The sequence below is a fragment of the Lytechinus variegatus genome, chromosome 3 (assembly GCF_018143015.1).
Source record: "Lytechinus variegatus isolate NC3 chromosome 3, Lvar_3.0, whole genome shotgun sequence".
NCBI classification, from domain to species: domain Eukaryota; kingdom Metazoa; phylum Echinodermata; class Echinoidea; order Temnopleuroida; family Toxopneustidae; genus Lytechinus; species Lytechinus variegatus.
Genome location: NC_054742.1, coordinates 32,478,068 through 32,503,968, shown reverse-complemented (window position 1 = coordinate 32,503,968; position 25,901 = coordinate 32,478,068). Strand labels below are relative to the sequence as shown.

General features: G+C 33.8%; 1 protein-coding gene across 2 annotated transcripts in view; it reads right to left on the bottom strand.

The window, feature by feature from the left end:
- Positions 1-4,329: 4,329 nt before the first annotated feature.
- The window catches only part of LOC121410795 (ralA-binding protein 1-like), a 41,495-nt gene continuing 19,923 nt past the window's right edge, over positions 4,330-25,901 (bottom strand). For both annotated transcript variants that reach the window (XM_041603108.1, XM_041603109.1), the window contains exons 4-15: positions 22,713-22,823; positions 14,755-14,958; positions 13,761-13,879; positions 12,639-12,769; positions 11,952-12,011; positions 9,699-9,780; positions 8,927-8,983; positions 7,458-7,626; positions 6,789-6,992; positions 6,031-6,251; positions 5,410-5,472; positions 4,330-5,045 (exon numbers count right to left, since the gene is read on the bottom strand). In XM_041603108.1, the coding sequence (XP_041459042.1) occupies positions 4,647-5,045; positions 5,410-5,472; positions 6,031-6,251; positions 6,789-6,992; positions 7,458-7,626; positions 8,927-8,983; positions 9,699-9,780; positions 11,952-12,011; positions 12,639-12,769; positions 13,761-13,879; positions 14,755-14,958; positions 22,713-22,823 (1,820 nt within the window). In that variant the 3' untranslated portion in view covers positions 4,330-4,646. The remainder of the gene's footprint in view (positions 5,046-5,409; positions 5,473-6,030; positions 6,252-6,788; positions 6,993-7,457; positions 7,627-8,926; positions 8,984-9,698; positions 9,781-11,951; positions 12,012-12,638; positions 12,770-13,760; positions 13,880-14,754; positions 14,959-22,712; positions 22,824-25,901) is intronic.

Sequence of the window (25,901 nt, the reverse complement as noted above, 5' to 3'; positions counted from 1 at the left end):
CAACAATAAACCATTACTTAGTTTATCAGTCTTCTTTCTGATTACTAACTTGGTAAATTCACAAAAGGCCTTTGTATCAGACCGGTACATTATCCAGCTTTGTCTCTAGTGCAGGTAACTTGCTGGTTTGTGAATGGGGATATTTAAACATTGAGTGACGGCAAATATCAGTTCCAATTATACTGTCTGCTCAAATTATAAAGGCTATATTAAAATTGATACCATGGTCAAATTAAAAATCTTGGACTACATGTATCTCTCCCACAAAAATATTTTCTACTGATCTATATCTGAACGGGTTAAGGGTGATAGACTGAAACCTATTCTCTGCATTCATTGTGAATGAATCATTAACTGCATTATTTGTATTTATTGGTGAGATAATGCCTTGGTGGGAAGCATAATTTTTCTACATTTAGAAGTACTTATATCTTTGAAAGATGACACGAAATCTAGAGTCCTGCTCTAGCAACACAATGAGATGGTATATATTTTCATAGTGAAGTTCGACTTCGAAGTATTACACTAAAAAGGGGGAAATATTGGAGTAGACCTATTAAAAATTACTTCCTTTAACAAAGCAAATTCATGTGGGGATAAGATAATAGACAAAACATGTCACAAAGTATCCTGATGCACTCTGTTCCACTAGATCATGTATGCTGAATATTGTGAATATTTATAAGAACAAATTACAAACATTTGAAATGAAATCATGATAAAATTCCAAATAGGTAAATGCACAAAAGATATATAAGAAAGGAACTAATATTACATTATAACAGTACAGCCTCTACACATTTAGATTGACTTGAATACAATTCATTACAATATGTGGTAACACACAAGTAGTAGAATGTAGTATACTACATAAGGTCATGGATCAACAAGGTTTCATATCTCAATTTTTCTTTAGGGATCCCCTATTTTGTTAGAATGACCAGATTATTTATCAAGTGATGCCTTAACCACAACCCAGCTTTCCATCTAATTTAAAAAAATGCAAAATAAGGTATGGCTATCCTAGTGGATACAGCATTGAAACAGTCATCTTTACTTTACCAATCCCTTGAACACATCACGATCTTTGAGTTATAAGAATTTGTCGCCCAAGGAGCCATTAAGTTCTTTCAAATGACCACACAGGTCAAATTCTGGTAATGCTTTACAAGTGTGTTCATATACATGACATTATGGCATGCAAAAGATGAAATCTCTGACCTAATCAGAACCTACTGGCAAGGGGGGAGGGGTTACAGAAACTAGATAAACAAAGGCTTATAGATTGCTTTATGTTCAATACAAAATGTAATTTCAATAATAATACATATATTTTTATATATTTATAGAGCGCAGAAAATATATATATTCTACTGCACTTTTAGGACTTCTAAAATGCTTATTAATTAAATAAATGTGTTTTGAGTTTTGATTTAAACTTGTTTACAGATGGTGCTTTCCTAACTTCTAAGGGTGAGCTATTCCAGCTATTTTGCATGAAAAAGAAAAATAACTTTCTTTTGCAGAAATCTTCATTTCTGAAGTCTGTAAAGGGACTTTCCGCATGACTGAGACAAGTTTGCATGTCATGGCAACGATTCTAAATTTTTTGTTCACCTCACCCTGTAAAACAGTAATTTCTAGCAATATTCTTTTTGCAATGGAATTTCATGGCCATTACATTTTTGATAATTTACACTGTACCACTTCCTACTGACTACTTATGTTTTTTACCCTCAGATTTGAACATAAACCATTCATTCCAGTATAAAGCAATATAACATGATTTGAGAGTAACAAACAAGTAAAGCACTGAAAAATTCATCAGATCAGAAGAAAAATAATAAAGTTCTGGCATTTTAAATTGTTTACTACTTTTTAAACAGTTGTATGCATGTCACATGATATGCAGTGAGTGAGCTCATGTCATCACCTCACCTTTTTCTCTTTTATTACATGATATTATCATTGTTGATTTTTCCACTCCCACTACATACAAGCAAGACAGACTACTGTTATAATGTCTCAGATCATCTGAAACTTACACATATTTCACTACAGTGATAAAACATAAACATTTCATACAAAAAAAAATAAACAGAAAGTGAGTATATGACATCATCAGCTTACTCATTGCATATTCATGACAACATGCACACAATTGTTCCACCAAAATAATTCAAAACATTGAAATTAAATAACTTAGTAATTCTTTGTCCATCTTTTTTTAAGAACTAAGTTTATTATTATGATTGTTTGTGCTTTATTTATGTATTTTTTTGGGGGGAGGGGGTGAAATATCCCTTCAATTGCTGATGTTTGAATGCATGACTGAATCTTAACTGAAAGGTTAGTTTTATTTTGGCCATGATTGCATAAAATTTGCATACAATCAATCAACTAATCACTATATTGTGCAGTTTCTATACCATATGACACATGGGTGAAACAACACAAGCACAGGTCACTTGTCTTAAGATGAAGGATTTAGTTAGAATATATTTATAAATGTATATAGGTCCAATGTAAGGATAAGGATAATATGATTAGTATAAAGCTAGTAATTAGGTTCTAAGATTTTGCAGAGATGCAAACATTAGTGGGTGCTTTATATATGCAGAATCCTATGAAATATGGTTTCATACACAAAAAGAGTATGTAAAATATAAGCCCTGCAAAGACATGTCTCAAAAATGAGGAACATTGGGATTCTAGTACAATGTTGGTGGGTTCTTACTCTTCGATTCATATTTAAAAAATAAAAAAAAAATTTCCAATTTGATCCATTGGTGGGAAATTGGTACAAACGAAAATCTTAAATATACTGCTGGGTTTGTTTAACAACAGAGATTTTTTTATCCCTTACCACTGATCAGTTGCATTTAAAATATATTTTTTTATTTGTTATTCAATATTCAGTTGTTCCTGATGTTTTAATAAATCAAGACATAGAAATAACTGCAAAAGATTTAGGTTTGTCCTTTATGATTTTGCAGATGTGCAGACTTTTCTAAATCAAGCATCCTTACATACAATATAATGTTCAACACTGAAAGAGAGAGAGATAAGAAGCCCTCTAATGATTCAGGCACTACACATTTATAAGTATGTTATTTAGCAGCCCTTTAGAATATTGGATGAAATCATACAAAAAAAATCCTTTTACAATTCCTTTTACAGAGGGCCTCCAATGAACCTCATTCTAATTGTTTACTGTGCATTGTTGCCATGGTAAAGGTGTCAAAATCACTATTAAAAGTATCATTTGTTCTGAAATAGATTCAGGGAAATCTTTTAATAGATTCTAACCTTTCAGGTTTAGATGAACAGTTGTTAAGAAACAGAAGGTGAGGTATAATAGTTCAGGGCTATGACACTGAGGCACTATGCAGGCAAATATTTTCTGATAGTATTCAACTGCCTTATTACGGAATACCGTGTATTCATGGCAACATCAACTACATAACAAACAAAGGTTTAAGTTGAGCACATATAATTTGTGTTACACAAAGAGGAATAGTGATCAGTATACATATTCTCCTTTTTTATGTTAAACCATAATCATTATACAGCACAAAATACAGTGGACACTTTTGGTTTCGTTTCTATAAAAGAGATTGACAGAATGTACTTATGACATATGGATCATTATCATTTCAATTCTCATTGAATGGAGTTAGGAACAATATATTCAAGATTAAATTACTACAGGAATATATGGCAAGAATACACTGGTGGGGTAATAAATGATAACTAGACCAACAGGAATAACAAAATATTAGCTGGACTGTTTTAATGCTGATCGTAATGGTCCCAAATAGGTAAAACAAAACATAATTTATCAATCATTACCTTAGTATACCAAAGAAGGGGAGAAAGAATTATAATTATGAATGGTATGTAACATCCTTTAGATTCTATCAGATCCAGATAGTAATTTATAATTAGGGTACATACATGTTACCTGATTATAATCTTGCAAGCAAGGATGGTGGCACAGGAGGGGTGTATCCCCCCCCCCCCCGACAATCATTTTCAAGTAGTGAGAAGGAAGAAAAAAGAAGGAAGGAGAAGAAACAGGATTATTAAAAACATAATCTGGGGCCTGTTTCATAAAGCTGTTCGAAAGATACAAATGACTTTATGCACGACTGGTGATCCTTTCTTGTTTTTAATGATTTCCCTCTAAATGATATCCCTATGTATTGATTTAGCGCCCAAGAACAGGTTCCAGTCATGCTTAAAGTTGTGCATAACTTTACAAACAGCTTTATGCAACACCTTTGAGGAAGTCTTCAATACCAAAATTTTTCAACGGGGGGGGGGGGGGGTGAAATAAAACTTACCCGGTATGTCATTTTGCTCTTCATTTGAAATGCCATTGCTCTTGCAATGAGCAATGCTGAAATGCATATGCGGCAAATAACTTTTAACCTACATTCAAATACACCTTTATTACTCCTTACCTACAATTGAATTCACCATGCTATGGGTACTTACCACAGGAAAGACATAAAATATTGGCTTTGAGGATTACAAGTTCAAACATCCAGGACTTTCCTATTCATTAAAGATTTGCTTAAGCTATATCGAGTGCAGAGAAAACATAAGAAGTCAATTCAATTTCATTTCAAGTATCATCGGTCTCACAGAGCAGTTTCCTCTAGATGTCTCTCTTGAGAGTTCTCCTTCTCTGTGGTGACACCAGAAGATGCGCTCCCGGTACCTTCCTCCATCTTCTCCTCTACTCCTGAACTATTATTGGAATTCATATTTTCATTCTTGTCCTCTACGTCCCTACTTTCAGGTATGTCCTTCTCAGTTGATGATTCATTGATAGGTTCAGCAACTATTGCAACTTTCTTGGGTTTACCAGAGGGATCTTTCGGAACAGATTTCTGTTTGGCTAAAGAGTCTTTGATCCCAGCTTGGGCAAGTGCCTCCAGCATCTGTGGCATCTGTTCCTGTAATTTGATCTGGACACGAAGCTCGGCGCAGGCCTCACGTTCATTGTGGATGTTGTGACTCAATTGCATGTTTTTCCGCTGTTGAAAAAAAATGGCAAAATTAAGCTTTTGAAAAAAGGTAGCTGTATTTCAATTGATAAAAGTGTTACTTCATAATCATCAACATTTTCAATCTTAATGCAATCCCAAATTTTCTAAACATTTCTATTCCAGCATATCTTTAGAAATTTATTCTCCACAGATAAATACTGAATTAAAAGCATTGATTAATAAAATAGCAAAACCAATTAAATTACAAGGATCGTTTCAGATAAGCAATGGCTACATTCTTCACTATTTGGAATAAATCATGTTTCTTCCTGACTCGAAATTTCATGTGGATATATATTACTCTTGATGTGTATGTTAAAGATAGAATGGATATTCTTGGAATTCTACTTACTCTCAATTCCTCATTTTCTCTAATAAGTCCTTCTAAAATCTTCTGTAGCTCTTCTTCATCCTCCTGTTAGAGATTGTCAAGGAAAATATATGGAACTTCAGAAAATAAGACTGTTAATCAATATAAGTACTTATCAAATCTCTCTCTCTCTGTGAAAATGATTTTCTTTATTATGGCAACACTCCCTGGTTTTTATTCCTTTTTTTTCTTTACTACCATGCACATTGCAGAACCAGGACCAATGTGTATTTACATCACAGAGGAGTTGAGACTGGGCACACGACACATTTCAGGTCTTGGCATTAGTATAACGCGGGTAAAGACAGCCCAGATTAAATTCATCCTAAGGGGTGTTTCACAAAGATTTACATGTAAGTGTGACTTAAAGTTGAACTTACATTCCCAATTGCATTGGTCAAATCATGCTAAGAAGATGCACGCTACCGCATATTAATCAATGACGTTGCGTGTTACATATCATGTGCATATCCATATCCTAAAATCTTTGTGAAACACCCCCTCCCGGTTATATTGTGAGTTTGTCTCCATTCCCTCATTGCCTTCCACACAGGCTGGTCATCATGAAGAAGTGACTCCTTGCTGATATCTTTGAAAGGATACACTTTCACTGCTGCTCTCTGATGCCACTGAGCTATCAATGCTATCGACTGAGGCACCTCTCCTCCTAGCTGCTTGCTTAGCTTCAATGATGGCAGACTGCAAGTTGGCTATCTCCTGTCGTTCTGCCTCAATGCGCTTCTGAAGTTCGTTGCGGATGTTCATCAGCTCATCATGCTCTGCGACCACCTCGGCTTGTGACAAGAGAAGAAGCTTCATCATTTCTAGCGAATGAGGAAACAGAAGAGACAGTATAGATACTGACACTCTGCATACGTAAAATAGATATCTCGATGAAAAGTCTACATTCAAAATTTGCACCCAAAATTCAGTTAGAAACTGTACTCCATGAGAGTTATAAATCACCCCGTATCTTGTTTCTCTCATTGCTCATGGTAGTTTGCTCAGTCTACCACATCATCAATTAAAAAAAAAAGAATGATTTTGCAGCATTGTACCTCACCTAGAATATAAACAAATTTGCCCTTAACAAGAAACCTTAAAAGTATAGTATTCATTTGAAAGTAACTGAAAATTTCAGATTTATTTTTTGTAAGATTAGAAACTCCATACAATATAAAAGTATAGCACCTAATGATGACAATTTCATTTTACATTACCATCAACTGATCAATAGATGTTGGCCTATGTAGCAATTTTTACTAAGTGCAAAGAACAAAAACTGGACATATAAAATGAAGAAAACTTATTAAAACCATCTTCATCTGAACAGAAGTAAAATAACCTGCACAAGTAATTACCTAAATCTGGTTCAGGTTCTTTCTCTTCTTCTTCATCTTCTTCAATCTCAACTCTTGATTCTTCTTTGCATTCCTCCTTTTCCTCCTCTTTGACTGGTGGTTCCTCCTCTGTTTTCTCTTCAGTATTATCGACCTCATCACCACCGGTAACAGGTTCATTTGGCTTGTCCTCTGGTGCCTGGGCATCAACTGGCTTTTCAACTTCTACTCATATAAAATAAAATAAATGAACTATAAAATAATTTTCTGCTATTTCAATTTTGTAGATACATCGATTCAGGATGTCAGTTTTGAACAGATTTAACAGATATGATAACAAATGTAATATTTCATTATAATTTTAATTCCTCTAAAGTGTAGACAAAAGAATTTCATTAAAGTAAAATATAAACTAATGTGTTCATGTTGGTTTAGGCCAAAAAAAGTCCTGTACATGACAGCAGAAGGGAAAGAATACCTTAACAAATGAGAGTAATGCTCATATGCATCAAACGGCTGCTGAAAAGTTAAATTTATAATTTTCATTACAAGGGAGTGTTATATTAAAACCCTATGCTCTAACCTTGTGTATATGCAGAAACACTGTAACACCACAGTGCACAAAGAGTATATGGATAGACTCACTGCCATAAATACCGTTTCTAATCATCAAAGCACAAACATACATACCAACAGGTTTCTCTTTGACATCATCTTTGAGTGTTGTTGGTGACAGAGACATTGTCTTTACAGGGGAACGTTCTTTAGATGAAGATGATGATGTCTTGGTATCTTTGTTTTCTAGCTCCTTTTCTTTGGCTGCTAGTCTAGTTTCAGACACTCTCCTACTGACTCGTAACTGAAATATAGAATTTAGAATGTGCAATAATTCATCATGTCACACATTACTAAATGGCTACAGTGCTGGAATACCTGACACCAAAATTGTGGAACTTGATGGTAATGCTGCGATTTTCCTTCACCTTATTTGAGCAAGTGTGTGAATCAGACAAACTTGAGTCTGTACTAAGTCAAAGACATAATGTAATTTTTGTTTGGTTAAGGTGTTCTCCAGGGGAGAAGGGAGTTCTCCTTCAAGAGAGATGTGTTCCAGGAGAGAATGTTTGTCTCAGAATCCCATTCAAGTTAATTTTCCTTACGAGGAATTGTCCTGTTACAACTGACATCACATAAAGCAGTTCACCATGCAGCAAATCTATAATAAGGACAGTTGCTTTTATAAGATATATGGTGCAGGAAAGGGAGAGATGAAATGATAAATTCAAAAAGTAAAAAGACACTATGGCTTTAACAATCACTATCACATTATGATCCAATAAAGCTCAATAGGATAAAATCTTTACTTTTTTTTCAAATCAATCTCCAATTCAGGTAGAGTATAAACAAATTTCTTGCAGAACTCCACTCTACATCTCCCAGCAGAGTTTGATGGATATTGACAATCACACAGCTGCAAGGTCGTAACCCCTCGACAACAGAATAATGAATGGACACTAAATGAAAAAAATATGCCTACATGGAAATAATCATGTTAATACTTTTAATGTAATATTTTGCAAGTCATTGCACATCAGTCCCAGTCTATATCTGGGTATTACGAAATGTTCACTAAAAATAACCAACTGGTCATCTTGGTGAGTTTTGTTTCATCACAGCTTCAATGAATAGCAGGGGCTCAGTATTCCAAAAGTAGGCATGAACGGATAGAAACCAAATATTAAAGGGACAATCAAGTTATAGGAAAGAGGAAAGTTACTCTTGTGAACTTTCAAATTCTTGTATCGTTATTGAACATAATGTTTTAGCAAAATAGTCACTGCGATGGACTGCTCTTGGGATACTTTTTAATTCCCATAATGACAATATAACAAAGCAGCTGGGGAAATCCAGCAAAATTTTTCACTTGTCCCATTCATGCATTTCTGCGTGCAGCGCACATGACCCTTAATAAATAAAATATAGTTACATTTCTTTTTGTTTGATAATTTCAAACTTTTACAACACAACACCACTTCTAATGGTGCGGAATAATCAAGAATTTCCATTCACTTTGAACAAGTTTCCTCTAAAATTCATATTCTGTCTTTATCTGTAAACATGAATACATTGAAACCAAATCACAAGCACTGCATTCCTACCTTTCTCTTGAGCTGTGTGACTACTCTCTGTACCTCCCATAGATTATCTTCCGTACTCTGAAAGATAAAGAGTTTGAAAAATGACACTTTACCCATAAATGTTGCCAGAGATCTGTGTAAATATCATGTATCTCACTTTCTACCTAAAAATCTAATTTGATCATTCATTCTATGGCTTTGTAAAGGCATGCAAGAAAATCAATAGCAAAGGATAGAATTGTCATATTATCTGTCTCCAAAAGTTATTGGCTTGCAATATCATTTGCAGACATGCCAATCTTCCGTTGGAGATTCAAGGCTATAGTAACAATACCCAGTCAAAACACAAAGTCAGATGCTCCACACATGAATACCAAGCATGGACTGATTTCAATCTTACAGATCAGATTCCTTGTACGGCTAATCCATGTTGAGTAATCCTCCTATTTCTGTCTGCTAACATGATTTCAACTTGAATTACTAATAATGGCAACAAATTTCTAATTATGGCATCTAACCGATTCTGTTCGTCAAAATTAGATCAGGAAAAAATGTATTGTTATTCTTTTTATACAGCTCAAGCATTCACAGATAAAGACATTCAAAATGTAAAATACTCTTTTTATTTTTATAGTACATACAATTTTACTTCTTGCATTTATTTTGGACAATATTCCAAATCAAGATGAAAATTAAGCTATCCCTATTTCTTAATAATTTTAACTGAAAGGCAGTTAGGATATCTGCATAAATATGGAAAAAATATGAATTGAGATGAAATGTATCACCATACCTTATGAGCCACCCCTCGATTTAGCTCCTCATGCATTTTGGCAAGAATTAATTCATGTCGTAATAGTTCCTCCTCAAGCTCCCTATTAAAGAAAAGAGAATATTCATAGAAATTAAAGAATACTTCAATATAACAAAACATACTGTTGCATATCAATGTGTAATACTTACTCATACAATAAAGAGTGGAAACAGCTTAGTGTCAATATGTATACTTTAATAATCAAGTCAATCATTGGATGATGAAAGTAAAGAGGAAACAACAGAAAATGGTTGGAGATATACCAGGCTTAGTTTTTATGAGTACGAAAGGAAAACACAAAGAATAATGACAAGCATTGCATGTATAGTATTTAATGCTCCAACTAATTGGTCAAGTACATATAAGAAATATCGTGTATGACCTTTAGGAGCATCATCGGTCTGAGAAATAGAGTGATATTAAGTGTACCACACACAACTGTGAATTCAAGTCTAACTTTGCATCACACTCAACTGCTTTTGAACACCAACAAGATTTCTGTAAGTCTGTCCCTATATAACAAGATATCTGTGATATCAAAATCTGTCTGTCCTTTGCCATAAAAACCTAAAACATATGCTGCCAAATCCACATGGCATGGTTGGCTGACAATATGGAATTGGAAGTATACATAATTCAACAAGATAATTGTTTTCATGAAACTTGTACTCCTAATAAGAGAAAAATGTGACCTTCTAAATGTACATTAACCTATGAGCAACCAACTTAATAATGTCACGTGGAGGGGTACCAGGGTTCCAAGCTTTTTAAGAAAACAAAGTTCCCTGATTTTCCCCTGATGAAGTTTAAAAATTCCCTGATAATCATCTTAACCCATTCCCAGTTTCGCCTGTTTTCTAAGTTGTTGCAGTGAATTACATGTATTTTCAGTATAAAAACAATAATGTTAGCTAATCAGTACCGCCATAACCAGTCATTCAATGGATGTTGTTTTGATATGCAATAAAATGTATAAGAGTCTGACTGACTACTGTGCTTTCGACTTTTGGGCTGTTCAAAATTCTGTTTTTCCCTCATTTGAGGTATTTTATCAAATCAAATTCCGTGATTTACTATGGACAACAATTCACTGACATTAGTCGCAATTAACAGTTGAGTGCAGCACAATTTGGATAAAATAATTTTCCTTGATTTCCCTGATGGGCTGGGAACCCTGGGTACTATACATTTTCAAATCATGGACTGATACACTCTAACCAACTCAATCTTTCACATCTTAAAAATCTTCACTATAAGTCAAAGTGTACAAAATTTTATGATTAAAACATTTTAATCTACCAACAAGCAGACAATGGTAAAGAAGACATTCATATATAAAGCACCAGCTTATTATAAGAACATTTCATCCCAATAGGATATGATGTTCAATCTAAAGTATCAATTTATAGTACCATTTACATTGACAAAGATTTATAACACACCACCTATCCTAACCTAGAAAAAGTTTATAGTTCAAAAACACTAATAACAGAGACATGGGTTGTATTACAACTTGTGAATTCATGATTTGGAAAAACCATATGTGACCATATGCTTCTAAACCAACAATAAGTCACCATGCAAGGTTCTTTGTAATTATCCCCCCCAAAAAAAATGAACTTCAAAAATAAAATTCAGGAAATAAGCACGGTCAGCCTGTTGAAGACTATGAGTTAAAAGCTTTTTGGTTCTGAACATAATAGATAGGGCCGAAAGAAGGAAATTAATTGATTGACTATAATTGATTTAGTGTTCTAGCGGTTTCCACTGTGTAACTAAGTGTCCAAATTTAATTTCACAATTGCCAAGGGGTTGACAACAAGATGTACATATAGACTAGGTGGTATCAGTAAATCAAATAGAAAATAACATTTGCTCAAGATACTTGCAAGTATGGCACTCCATATCAATCATAGATTATAATTTTTCACAAAAGTGATGTATTTTTACATGAAGACTGCTTGACAAATTATTCAGTTACTTGTATATGATTACTACCCATTCATTTCATCATTATGATAAATCATCCTTCTGTATCTAGAGATAAACGAGCACTCATCAGTTAAAAGCAAAAAGGTGATATTTCTTGTTTTGAAGTATCCATACAATGTATAAGCTGGAGCTGACCTCTGTCTTACAGAAGAAAGTCAATAAATAAGGCATAATTATCTCTTAGTTTCATTGTTTTTACTTTCCCAATCTTATTTATTGAATGATATAATTGCTACTTACGCTGTGGTATCTGGAATTTCAAATGTAGTCCCTGGTATCCATTCAAGAGGTTTAGGGCACCTGGATAGGATTGAAATAACATCAAATATTAAACCTGCATCAAATCATTTTCATCTTAATCACAATATCATGGAATTTGAGCATTTTTACTTATCAAATCTACCCGATTCATGCTTTCGATACTCTGTGTATGAATTTTGGGCAAGGTAAGTATTGCATCTTGAACAAAGGCCAAATCATTTTCAAATTGTACAAATCAACTAACTGATCTGATGTAGCAATGATTTGGAATCAATCAAGCATTTTCTCAAACGAGAAATCTTACAACATAATAATTTAGATTTTATTAGATCTGAATGGCTATTCAAAATGTCAACAAATGTATTTTAGGTGTCTCTTTGTAGTAACAGTAGATATATTGTGAATTATTTTTAAATCCCATCCAAATAGGCTGCATAGTGAGGCATGATACAAATCATTTTTTCAACTTTCTTGGAAACAAAAGCTCAAAAACTTCTTGTAATATTTTGGAATTTTAATGCCTCCTTACCAGAAAACAATATTTTTTTAAACACAAGAATTGTATTGACTGCCTTGCTAAATAATGCCAATTCTGCATCAGAGACTGAACCCGTAACCCTAAAACTGCTATGTCAGGCAATGAAACTAATTGAATATTGTACATACCTCTTGAGTTTGACATCGCTGAAAAACTCCTTCCAATATGTGAATAGTAGGTTCATAGTACGGTGGCTTATCCTCAAGGTAGGACACATTACGATGGATAGGTTCTGTATCGTCATCTTGGTATCCTCTTTCTATCAAATTGGCAACAAACATGGAACAATGATTAACTTCAACAGGATAAGTACCATGCTGTGAAATAAAAGGAATGATCTTCAATAAAAGCTACTCCTGAAGCACATAAAAAACTAAAAATACATTTTTTTAAAACATTTTATCATGTGTTCAATAAGCACAATATCATTACTTTACCTCACAAGGAATCAATCCTTCATTATAGCTATAGCTACAGACATTTATGAACATATAATAGATCAAACTACTTGGCTGAAACAAAATGCACAGCTTTATAATAATCATAATATGTAAATATAGGAAATGTATTCCTCAATTATAAACAAGGCAAATGCTATTAGATACCCTAATATGTCTTCCTGTATGATTCTACACAACAAGAAATGTTTTAAAGATAAGGTTGAAACAATTAAAACAAAATAATTTAATGCATTTTCTCCCCCAAACAGCAAACATCAGAATTCATGACAAACACCCCAGAACCATCTTTTCGGTTCATGGAACAATTTACACAGGGGCTGGGGCGATTTAGCCCCTAAAATGCTCAAAAGGGCCCTGGAAATCTCCACTGCTTGCAATGTCAAAGCTTATCCATGTTGCAGATTTAGGAAGAAAATTGTGAAAAGTAGCCCCTAAAAAAAATTCTTTTTTTTGCATGTTTAGGTTATAGTTTCACACCCCATGTATGCCCTTTAATCAAGACAATAATAATAATTTCATCAGGACAATAATGAACTGAAAGAAAGCTGCACCGTTAGTCTGTGCTCAGTGGCCAGCGATGCTTTGAACTTGACAGATTACCAAAGAATATAATAATGAGGTTAACATTTTTATTCTGCTTTCAAGTCACAGCATCACTGGTGAACAAACACAGATATATGCAGGGTCTATCATCTTGACAAAATGTCATAGAAAGTGTAAATAGGTGTGAGCCTATAGATCAAAAGATGATTGGGGCAATGATTTAAAATTTTAGAATGACTCTCTTACCCTTTCTAATATATGAGCCAAGTGGACTACTGTCCATGAAAGAAGGGTGTAGTTACATTTGGGTAACTGGGCTAGGAGTTTCTTGAATGCCCCTATTCTCTCTTGTGCTGTGGTAAGACCTGGATAATGAATTGGGGTAAACAATGGTAAAGTAGTAAACAGTAGTAAACAGGGAGAAGACCCTGCTGTGGTAAGACCTGGATAATGAATTGGGGTAAACAATGGTAAAGTAGTAAACAGGGAAGACCCGGGTTCTGTAACACAAAGATTTGCAGTTGATAGTAAAAAAAAAACTTTCACAACTGATTGCATTTTGCACATTCAGTTGTGAAATGTATAGTATATCAGTCTTTACACTTTGTGTTTATGGAACCCTAGGCCTTGTTTCAGCTACAAACTATCATCAAAAGCAGGTGAAATCACTGTATCTTACTGGCTAAACATAAAATTGTCATAGAAAGATTGTATCATTAAAAAGTCTTCTTTTTTGTCTTTATTCAAGAACTTGCTTTAAAGGTGAAATCTAATATTGGGGATATTTAGAAAGAGTTAATCTCACTTTGACTTTGGCCTACAAGCAGGAATCAGATGGGTGTTTCATAAAGCTGTTCGTAAGTTAAGAGCGACTTTAAGAACGACTGGTGATCCCTTCTTACATGCGTAACTATCGCCAATGAATATACCATTTACCACAATATAGGATCACCAGTCGTTCTTAAAGTCACTCTTAACTTACGAAAAGCTTTAAAAATTATGAAACGGCCCCCTGGCTCAGCATTTATTCTCTAAATATATTTCTACTTTCTCTACTCATTTCTACAAAGACTCAATTATGGGGGATCAAGATAGTCAATTACAGAATCTTAAATAAAGCAAATCCTAAAAAAGTATGGGCGAGAATGTTTATATTAAAGCTCACTATCAAACAGATAATGATATTCATCTTCACAATTTACATAATCTATTCCCTCTCCATCATGTCCTGCCAACCAACCTGCAGAATGTTCAAATACTGGGGTAAATCTTGAAGTCAAAATTGTGTCCGGCAGTTCTCTGAGATACAATTTAAAGAGACTAGTGACAATGGTTGGATCATGGTCCCTCAGGTTCACTTTCTCGTCATTGTTGTACTGGGCCTTCAAAGCCTCCACCTTTGATTTCACACCAGACAGACGGTAGATCCCAGCTGTTGCTAACCCTGTGCAAATAAAAAATTTAAAAAAGACAAAGATTTGACATGATTCCATATATATTTACTAGCTCCTAGGGTTATAAAGTTTCAAATTTCTTTGTGAATAGAAACTTACATGTAAAACATAAGGAATCACTTCATTTTCTTACATTTAAAGAATTACTTTTTCAAAAATAATTCATTTGATATTTATGAAAAATGTCAAAGCTCATGCTATAAGTGCTGGAAGTAAAAAGAAATATTGACCTGACAATGATTAAAAGTAAATTATATGAAGATCTGTATGCAGTAATCTGACTTTTCATTCACATTTTCTGGGGAGTCTAAAAAATTTGTGCAATATGAAGGCCTTTGTGTTGCTACTGACTTGCTAGCCTATAAATAAGTAACTCTATAACAAATTCTTGAAATGACATGAGCATTTCAGTAAAATCATCAAAGATTACAATAATGGTATTGCTACAGTCAGCAAACAATACTAAATCTCCAATCTTGCTATTTCATGTCTTCATGAAATCCAAAGCTGTAAGAGATATCCTCCATTGATTCCTTCCTTGAGTCAAGATGGCTTATCTTCTAAACTAAAGCCTTGTATTTGTGTTCATGGCTGCTTTATGATGAAACTCAGATGGATAGAGGAAAGAGGTTTACTTCTAATTCGTCTAATGCCAATTCGTCCAACTGCCAACTCATCTACTACATGTATCATTTGGTCTACCATCAGTTAATCCACTATCCACATGGTCTAAATGCCAATTTGTCCACCCACCATTTCTTCTATTAACCAGTTGGCCCAATAGCCCTTTAGTCCATATACCATTTGGTCTAATTGGACTAAGTGTGAATTGTGCACAATGAATGAGAATGAAATTGATATTAGACCAACTGGTTATGAGACGAACCCTATGGTCATAGATGAAATGGTGATTAGACGAGGTGATGATTGGACCAAATGGTTACTGGACTAAATGGTTGTTAGATGAAATGTTGATGGGTGGGATGACATTAGACCAAATGAAAGTAGACTGTGTGGTGAGTGGAAGAGGAGTTGGCAGTAGATGAACTGGCAATTTACCTAGGAAAGAGTCCCTTAAATAGATGAAGACAAACTTACAAACAAAACATACATGATTTGTGTGACAAAAATAAGAGCTCCCACAAGACATTGTTCTTTGTTTCATGCCAAAATATTACCGTACTTCTTTCAATCTACATTTGTGCATTCAAACAACTTGACCTGAATTCCCGACTAAACAGTAATTTGCATAATTTTCTTGGAGATTTGAAGTGTTTCGCATTTACATTCAGCTTTTACTATTCCAACAATTCAGTTTTATTCCTTATTTTGATTTTCCTGAAAAAAATCATATGATTTTAATGAACATATTTTCTCATGTACACACTCAATAATTACTAGACATCCTTTATACCATGGACCTCCATGCTTATACTATCAAGTAGCTCTTTCGCAAAGTGTGAAGAAAATCTACATCAATGAAATAACATCATTAAAAAAAAATATTGGGCATAAAACATTGTATACTGATAGTTCAATCCAGATAAAACTTAAAGATTGAATGACTCATGGAATGGAAAGTATTTTTGTTTTTGTGACAAACTTCCTTATTTTCATCTTTGATACTTCTCAATAATGAATCATATTTCACCAGTCTAGCAAGTAAACGGAAGCTTATGAAGGCCTATGTAGCTTGAATTACAAGAGACAGGCCAAAGTGGACAGCTTTGAGATGCTGTGATTAAAAAGTCAGTTTACATCTAAATTCTCATTTCCTACATTACATGGCCTTCAAATAATTAGCTTGCAGACAAGTTAGTCAACACCTAATTTTAATTGATAAAAAGGGGTACAATCGTTGAAGTATATAAAATGAATGACAAATATTTATATATTTTAGCACACTGACACATTGAATATCCAAACTAGGGAAGAATAAACAAACAAAATGTTTAAAAATCTCAATTATTTAACATGTAAATTTAAATAAATACTTAATACTAAAAAAATAACCAAAAAATGAGAGACATTAAAATGATTTAATGATTGAAATAATAGAATACATAATGAATGTAAGAAAATGAAGCAAAAATTAAAATGATGATGAACAAATCAAAGATCAATTCATGAAGATGAAAATATGAAATTAATAGTTGAGTTCATTTATATTGGAACACAACATTCTTCATTCAGGATGTATTTGGTAATGAAACATGTAACAGCTTTTTATTTCCTGATGTGCCTATTTAATATTCTGAACAATGATGGCCTTATTAAAACAGGGTGTAATTTGAAATAGCCCTGTAGGCCTGTACTTAAATATTTTTCTCCCATGTCATGACATGCAGACACAAACTGCCTGTTTTCTTTTCATGAAATCTGCAAGGAATGGAAATATAGCAAATAATTTTTTTGCCTCAGGGAGGGAAAAATATACCTCTATGTCCAATATCTACTGCAACCCTCAACAATAGATGACAGCAGCTGACAAGTGTGTATAATTGCAAAGGAAGTTGTTAATAATATCATAAAGAACCTCCAGCATTTCTTCTAGGAGAATGAAGAAATTACCTCGCCTCAAATTATGACTGCCACCACTCTCTCAAATGAACAGGTGTCTCGAGGAAAATCAAATTATCATCAAAATTGATTTGTATAATTTTGGCAATCACTGAATTACATGTCGTGAAGTTTCTAGGGGTGTACATGACCACATTTTAAAAAGTCTTTATGTTCAGTATCAGACTTCAAAACCCTCATGGAAAATAAATGAAGGATGGCACACTGTCAGTTGTGTTGATTAGGAAAGCAGAAAATTGTGTAAGTGTATGCACATTTTCCAAATTATTGCAATCAAACTACAACTCAGGATCCCCCCTCCAATTTCAGGGAAAATAACATGAAGAAGTATAGTACTGCAGTAATCTGCAATTTCTATTCTAGAAATATTTCAGTGTGTCTTCCTAAATCTAAATTGCCATAAATTGAGTTTTATTATTACCTCTGCTGTAGAATGAATGTTTGGTCATGTTTTGTAGCATCACTTGGAGTTGGAGACTCCCACAAAAATAATATTACAAACATCAAAAATTTGACCTTGATTTCAGTTTGAGTAATGAATGACCTCAATTAAACATGTGTAACTTATAGGAAACACCAAATCGCAGCCTCATATCATATGGTAGTGAGTCAGAAATAAAAAGTACAGCTTCAGATCTGGAAAAATGCCACAAATCTGAGCTTAATTAAAGAAGAAATACAGCAAAGATAAATGAAAATGGAGATATACAGGAAAAGAGAGAGAGATGGGGGTGAAGGAAAAGGATATGGTTGAAGGGGTCAAGCAAAAGAAGGAGAAAATAAAAGGGCAAGAAAGGAAATAGGGGGACAGAGTAAAGAAGAGAGGGAGACTTAAAGATTGAATACCAAAAACTGAGTGAAACAAAAACTCTGGTGTGTATTGGACTTTTGAGTCAACAAAGCCGTCTGACTGATATGGATTGTCATGTCCCAGTTAAGGCTATATTTGGATTTCTCCTTTGAAGTCTACAAGCATTTTGAGATTAACAGGAAATCTTGAAAATTTCAAAGGAACAGACGATTAGGGCATCCATCATCTTCACCCTCCTGATACAGTTTACTAAATCCTTTTTTCCAAAAGACACTCTGAAAATTGGGTATATATTAATCAATGATAGCCATTTAGTCCATATACCATTTGGTCCAATTGGACTAAGTATAAATTGTGCAAAATGAATGACAATGAAACGGATATTAGACCATCTGGTTACAAGACAAAATGGTCATAGACGAAATGGTGATTAGACGAAGTGATGATTGGATCCAATGGTTATTGGACCAAATGGTTTTTAGACAAAATGTTGGACGGAATGGCATTGGACTTAATGAAAGTAGTTGGCAGTAGACGAATTGGCAATTTACCCTGTTTATCACCACATATTTATACTTGTATATTTATGTCTGTCACCCTCCCCCCCCCTCTCTTTCTCTCCTTTTTCTGTCTACCACTTACTTTCCCCCGCCAACTCAACAATAACTATTGATATTGTTTTCATGAAAGCTTAAAGGCTGACAAAGTATCACAAATTTTTTTTTAGAATTACCATACTGAATCCAGTATTTTAAGTATTAAAAGAGCTGCGTGCAGTTGTTGCCCCTATTAAATGATGAGTTAACACTAAATTTTTCACAGGTGTTTTTTATTCCTTTTCACTCTTCCCCGCCCCTCCCCATCATTAACATGACCTTCCTCCTCTTTATTCACTCTTTGTTCCTGTTCATAATGTGTTGATTGCCAATTTACTGACTAGATATTTCCTCTTGTCAGACATGGTAATTATTGTCATTTTTACGGCTGTCAATATTTTCATCTTACATTGCTATTCATGAGACTGTAAAAATGGTTGCTTAAAAATAGGCCTGGGTTGGAATACCAGAATCTGTCTGATGTGTGAGGTTCCAGTTTGGTTTTTACGTTCCGGGATTCCGATAAAACAATGTAATACATAACAAATTAACAATTTCTTCAAACTGAATATCTTAACATAATTATCAAGTATGTTTTATCCAGTATTACCAATCATAACCCAGGTTTCTTTGTTACATTTCAGGTGAGCACAGAGAAAAAAAATGATGAGAAGATGGGAAACAATTTTGGATAATTTGTGACTTCTTTGTACTTTCCCGTTCGGTAAATCATTTATCAGGATAACGGATTCCGACCGGCGCAACACTGGCAGATTCCGGAACTAAAAAATTCAGTCTTGGACATCTTTACCTCAAAACTAATGTGTGAGCTGAGTTTTATGAGAATTAGTTTAAAACTGAGGAAGTAGTTCGATGTGGAAGATTTGCAATGGACTGACTGATCGACCGCCCGACTGCACACCAATTCCAATACCCCCTTCAAACTTTGTTTGGTGACATTTGCTCCCGCAACAATTACTCATACTTTAAATGCACACACATTCATACCCTTTTCATAAACCCATCCTCCAATTAGCCGCCTAAGAGTAATGCGGATAATTCAATAAAAATTGCGTTCACAAACTCCGAAAATAATCCACACTATTTTTACAAGCGCCAGTCCTGAAAAAGGCGGATGATCGTCATGACAACTGGGCACGCCCCCTCCGATGCGGTGGTGTTGGAAAAGGGTGACCTTGTGACCGCACCATGGCAATTATCCGCATTACTTCGAAATGTGTTCATAAAGTCAAAATCTGGTCCTGATGCTGCTATTATGTGGATAATAGCAGCATCAAAATAATGCAGATAACTCTGGTCCTCCTCCGATTTACGACCAAATTATGCTGCTATTAGCCGCATAATTGGGTTTATGAAAGGGGTATAAATCAAACATAAACCCAAGCTTCAAATCCAACCTGAACCTGAATCCCAATCATCATCTAATTCTGAACCCAAAACCCTATCATGACCATAACACTATAAACCTTATATCTATAGATAAATTAGTGAAGAAGCAATACCAAAAATTCAACAAGTATCCTTGATTAAATATCTTCACACATCTTTAGTCATTCAATAAAAACAGGTAGTTCAATGACCATTTCAATATGCCCTTCTAACTATGTACTGTGTAATTGGCTAATGGTGAGAAATGATATTTGTGTGACACGTCTGTGTGCAGATAACCGATGAAACTGATAATACGGTTTAAATGCACATATGGAACCCGCTTTCATATGAACTTATGAAATACAATTAATCTTGCTGGCCCTGGGATCTGAATCTAATCCCTAAAATCAGCCCTGCCCACTTTTTGAGGTTACCAGCTGGTTGTTATTCTACTTATGAATTTACTTATGATACTATCACAGATAAACACTGTATAGTTTGGTGACACAAATTTGCAATATATAAATACTGTTAATAAAGCACTCCATGTATTTATGCACAGCGGCACTGGCAGCATGCATTGATACATTGCCAATTGTAAATGCAAGCCATTACTTTACAGGTTATGTAGATAATTAATGCATTTTATTAATCACTCTAATGTTAGCATTTTTCTTGTTTGATAAGTTGATTCATTTCATACACTCTTCATGTTCGTACATGTAACTTCTTGTTCTGCTTATTCACATATTCATGACAGGTACATGCACAGTGTACCTAAAATATATTGCTAATTCAAGAATTTACAAATCCATTAAAAAAAAACACCAGGTTCATAAATACCATTCCATCCCAGTCATACATAAGAAAGAAGGAATCAAATAATCCAATCAATATTCATGATATTTCATATTACAGGCAGTATATTCATTCATTTAGTCATTTACGTTCGACAACATGCCTGTTCACTGTCAGTCCATGCCTAGTATATTTAAATTTTACTTTGATCAAACCGACTTATTTTTATACCTGCAATCATCAATCATTAAAGCAATACTTCTTATTGAAAGTCGTTTTTATATTCTTTACCTTTTGTGAATTTTTCCAAATTTATAGATGATATGATAATGTAAACATTTTCAATTTGAAATTTGAAAGCTGATACTGATTTTGAACAAAAAATAATACCATAAATTTTGTATATAACTATTTTTTTGCTTCCCCTTTCTGTTGATTGCCTATATAATTTCTCCCTCTCTTTTCTATTCTATTCTCCCCTTTAGCTCCATTTATTATTTTCAACTCTTTTCCTTCCCTGCAAGCATTAAAAGCACTGTATCCTCTTCCTCTCCAATGGCTTATATCTTTCACTCTTTTTCCACTATACCGTCTATATTCTTCTTGTGCCTTCCATTATTATTATTAATAATTTTGCCCCTCTTCTCCACACTTGTCTGTCCCAATTCTCCTTCATTCTTTATCATATGATTTCATAGTGTGCAATATTGTTATTCATGTATTTATTGCTCATTATGATGGTATGTCTTTTAAAACTTGTATATTGATTTTAATGCAGCCTACAGCTACAATGATCATTCTAATAAACCATAATTACTAGTACTACAAAGTCAATATTCGGCAGTTACAAAAGTGCATTAAGTTGGTAAAAAAAAATCAATTTAAGGAATGTATTGCCTTATTTATGTGAAAAAAAAAGAAATCTAGCATGAAGTCACACTATCCTGGTATCTTCTACAATAAACCAAGGTTTAAGAGTAGGTATTTTGTTCTCATGAGTAATATTGCATTAAAGGTGAATTGCTATTTTCAGATATGACACACTTCAGAGACATTGATGGGTGTAACCATATGGCACATTTGTTAAAAGGGGGGAATCTTAAGTGTTAAATATTTTTTGTAAAAGGAAAGATGACACCAGGTTCTTAGATATTGTTGTAAAGAACTTGAGGTGAGGAAAGGGTGTCAAAATTCATAAAATCCTCCTATGACCTTAGTTATGGAAAATGTATGTGACAGGACGGTAGAAAGCAATTGACTTTAAGTGGACATCATACAGCATTGGAGGGGCGAATGCTGAATGTTATCATTCTAATTACTGAATTCTTTGATGATGTCATGGTAAATTTAAACTGTGATAATACTTACTGAATTGGTTTCTGTTAGCAAAAGTAATCAGATTTAATAATGTGCTACACTCCCCCCCCAAAAAAAAAAAAAAAAAAAAATCTGCTCATTAACATTCACCAAATCCTGGAATATCATTGAAAATCCAAATATTTACCTTTTGGCTCAAATACATTATCCTTGGAATAAGAACAAGCGAGATGAAAAAAAAAATTCTCACCATATTCCTCCACATAATCGATACATTCTCTGACGATCTTTGGTAAATCAACATTATCATACAGCTTAGATCTGGCAACAGCAGCTTCCAAAGGTACCCCAAATATTGGCTCTGAGAGGGAAAAATAACAAAGACCAAAAAAAGAACAATCAAAATGAATGAAGTTAAAACTAGGTAAATGGAAGTCAGATTACATTTAAAACAAAACTTTAATAAATTCAATAAATAATGATATAAAAGTGTACAAATCAAATTTGTATATTTGTAGCAATTGTATAAAGAGTATAAAGTAGCTTAACAATTGATGACTGTTTTAAAAGGGGAAACACGAAAGGGAATATTATAATGAGATCAAGGAGTTTGGCTTCCAAACTATTCAATCCAAATACAATTATATTAAAGGAAATCTAGATTTGTGCTAGTCTGCCATGGCTCTCAATAAAGAATAGCCCCAAACAGTACTCTGAAATGAATTTGTATATTTACATTTCCTGATTATTCTGTAGTATACTGCAGCGCATCTGAAGTTAAATTTCATTTTCTCAGACAGTTACTCTAAGCATGCATCTAGATTAGAGTTAATTTAATTCATATCTCTTAAGGCCAATTGATATTTCATATTCATATTGTGACCATACAAGAAAGAAATATCCCTCCACATAACCCATAGTGACCATAGTTCATGAATGTACTACACAGGCACTACAGGCACTTTTCAAATATAACAAACAAATTCATCTAAGCTATCTGTCCTCTGAATGCTTGCTTGCAAGCGTTAATGCTTTTTAGCAATCAGGTAAAAAAATAAAATCACCAACACCATCTACTGCAATAACTGTAGGAAGTCAAGTGTTCCTGCAATAATACCATAACCTTTCAAAAAGATAAACTTGTGCATGCCCATCATGACCAACATTATTTTCAGCTGAAATGAAAGCAGCTATAAGTAAACAGAGTTAAGGAATATTGTGTAACTTGGCAGTGTTACAACACTTACAGTGAAAATAACTACATACAACATATTTCCTTCAGTTTGAATCATAGGCATGGATACAATAATGATATATATTGAGAAGCATAGGAAGGCTGAGATTTAGATAAGCCGTTTTCTAATCCCTCATGTCACATCCATGCAGTACCCAAAATTAACCTGAACCCTTCTGAAACCAGGCAGTTCCTGTAAAAAACGTATTAGGGAATTATCAATTTCAGTGGTCAATGGGTTAATAACCATGTAAATGTATTATTAATCATGATTTTAGGATATATGTACAAATAAAATAAATGACGTAATATAACTGAAATTCAGTTTTAAAATGCCTTTAAGAGAATCATACTTTATGAATGATTGTCTGAAATGAATTATAAATAATGTTTAAAAAAATCGTCATTCATGCCTGAACCCTTACAAGTTACTGCAGGTCAAAGGAATTCAACTTTTTGCGACAGAGCGAAAAATTAATATTCATTTTGAAATAATCATTACATCAAGCCACTATTTAGTTAAATTTCTAACAATAAACCATAACATCTGAGACTGATGAGGATTAATCATGACCGCAAAACAGTTAACTGTCCACCCCGTTCATATGATTTTAGATTAGTTTCTAATCCTCTTGTTTTTCAGACTGTTTTCTTAACCCCACATTTTCTCAGCCAAGGTCAAGAAATTTAACGCAATTCACACTCCAAGTATGCAGGCCTTATGCTGGAATTATAGCACTGCTCAGTGCTCATGAATATTGATTATTTTACCACACAACATGCATTTAACATAAACTTTGACTTTCCGCTAAGTTGCTTGTGATTGGCTAATGTTTGGTTTTCAAAGTAGAGCTCTCTATAATACAAACCGACAATAAAAAAAACAGGAAGGGGATGCTGGGGAAAACAAGGTGGGAAGAAGGGTCACGTAGACACAAATCAAACAAGTAGAAGACATACACAGAAAAGGAGCAAGAACCACAATTCTTAAAGGTCAAGTCCACCCTCGAAAAATGATGATTTGAATAAATAGAGAAAAATCTAACGAGCAAAATGCTAAAAATTTCATCAAAATCGGATGTAAAATAAGAAAGTTATGACATTTTAAAGTTTTGCTTAATTTCACAAAAACAGTTATATGCACATCCTGGTCTGTGTGCAAATGAGGAAACTGATGAAGTCATCCACTCACTATTTCTTTTGTATTTTATTATGAAATATGAAATATTCTAATTTTCTCCTCATTGTCAAGTGAAACAAAGATTAATTCCTCACTGAACATGTGGAATTAGCATTGTTTTAATACATATGGTTCAGTCAAGTTGGTCCTCATTGTCAAATCTGTAAAAATGAAATATTGTATAATTCAAACAATAAAAAACAAAAGAAATAGTGAGTGATGGACATCATTGACTGTCTCATTTGCATGTCACTGAGATGTGCATATAACTGTTTTGTGCAAAATAAGCGAAACTTTAAAATGTCATAACTTTCTTATTTTACATCCGATTTTGATGAAATTTTCAGTGTTATGCTTGTTGGATTTTTCTCTCTTTATTCAAATCAATTAATGTTAAGGGTGGACTTGTCCTTTAAGGAAATAAACTAATTTCCAATCCATATTTAGTGACAATTAACAGCAGCTGTACAGAAGGTTTGGAAACTTGCATAATGCGATATGTATCGCTCAATTCCAAATAATAATCAAATTTCCTTAATGATTCAACCAAACAAAATACAATTATTTCCCAACAAAATGAAGACAATATACGTATGTTCTGGGTTATCAGGTCAAGAAGTGATTGGTAATTACCAGAACTACTCTGAACCCATGGGCTCCCAGACCAGGGTTAGTCTGCAGGCACAGACCCTCATTCGAACTTTGATCAAGTGCGCCTCCACGCAAAGACTAGCACATACAAAACTAGAGATCCTTCAGTACACAAGGCATGAGTAGGCTGCACATTCAGACCCTTAACTCAAGCGAAGGGTTTGCCCAGCAGACTAGACTAGGGTTGTGATTAACAAAAAAAAAATAACATTACTGATTCCCTTAAAATTCGTTAGAGTGTTTTGAAAGGTTTTTATTGCACAAAACTTGCCTAGACTTAAGAATAATCTACATTTAATATTCTAATGCAAGCAATTTTCATCTCAATCAAAGTGCTTCATGATCTTTCAGACACAGCTGTAGAATGTTCAGTT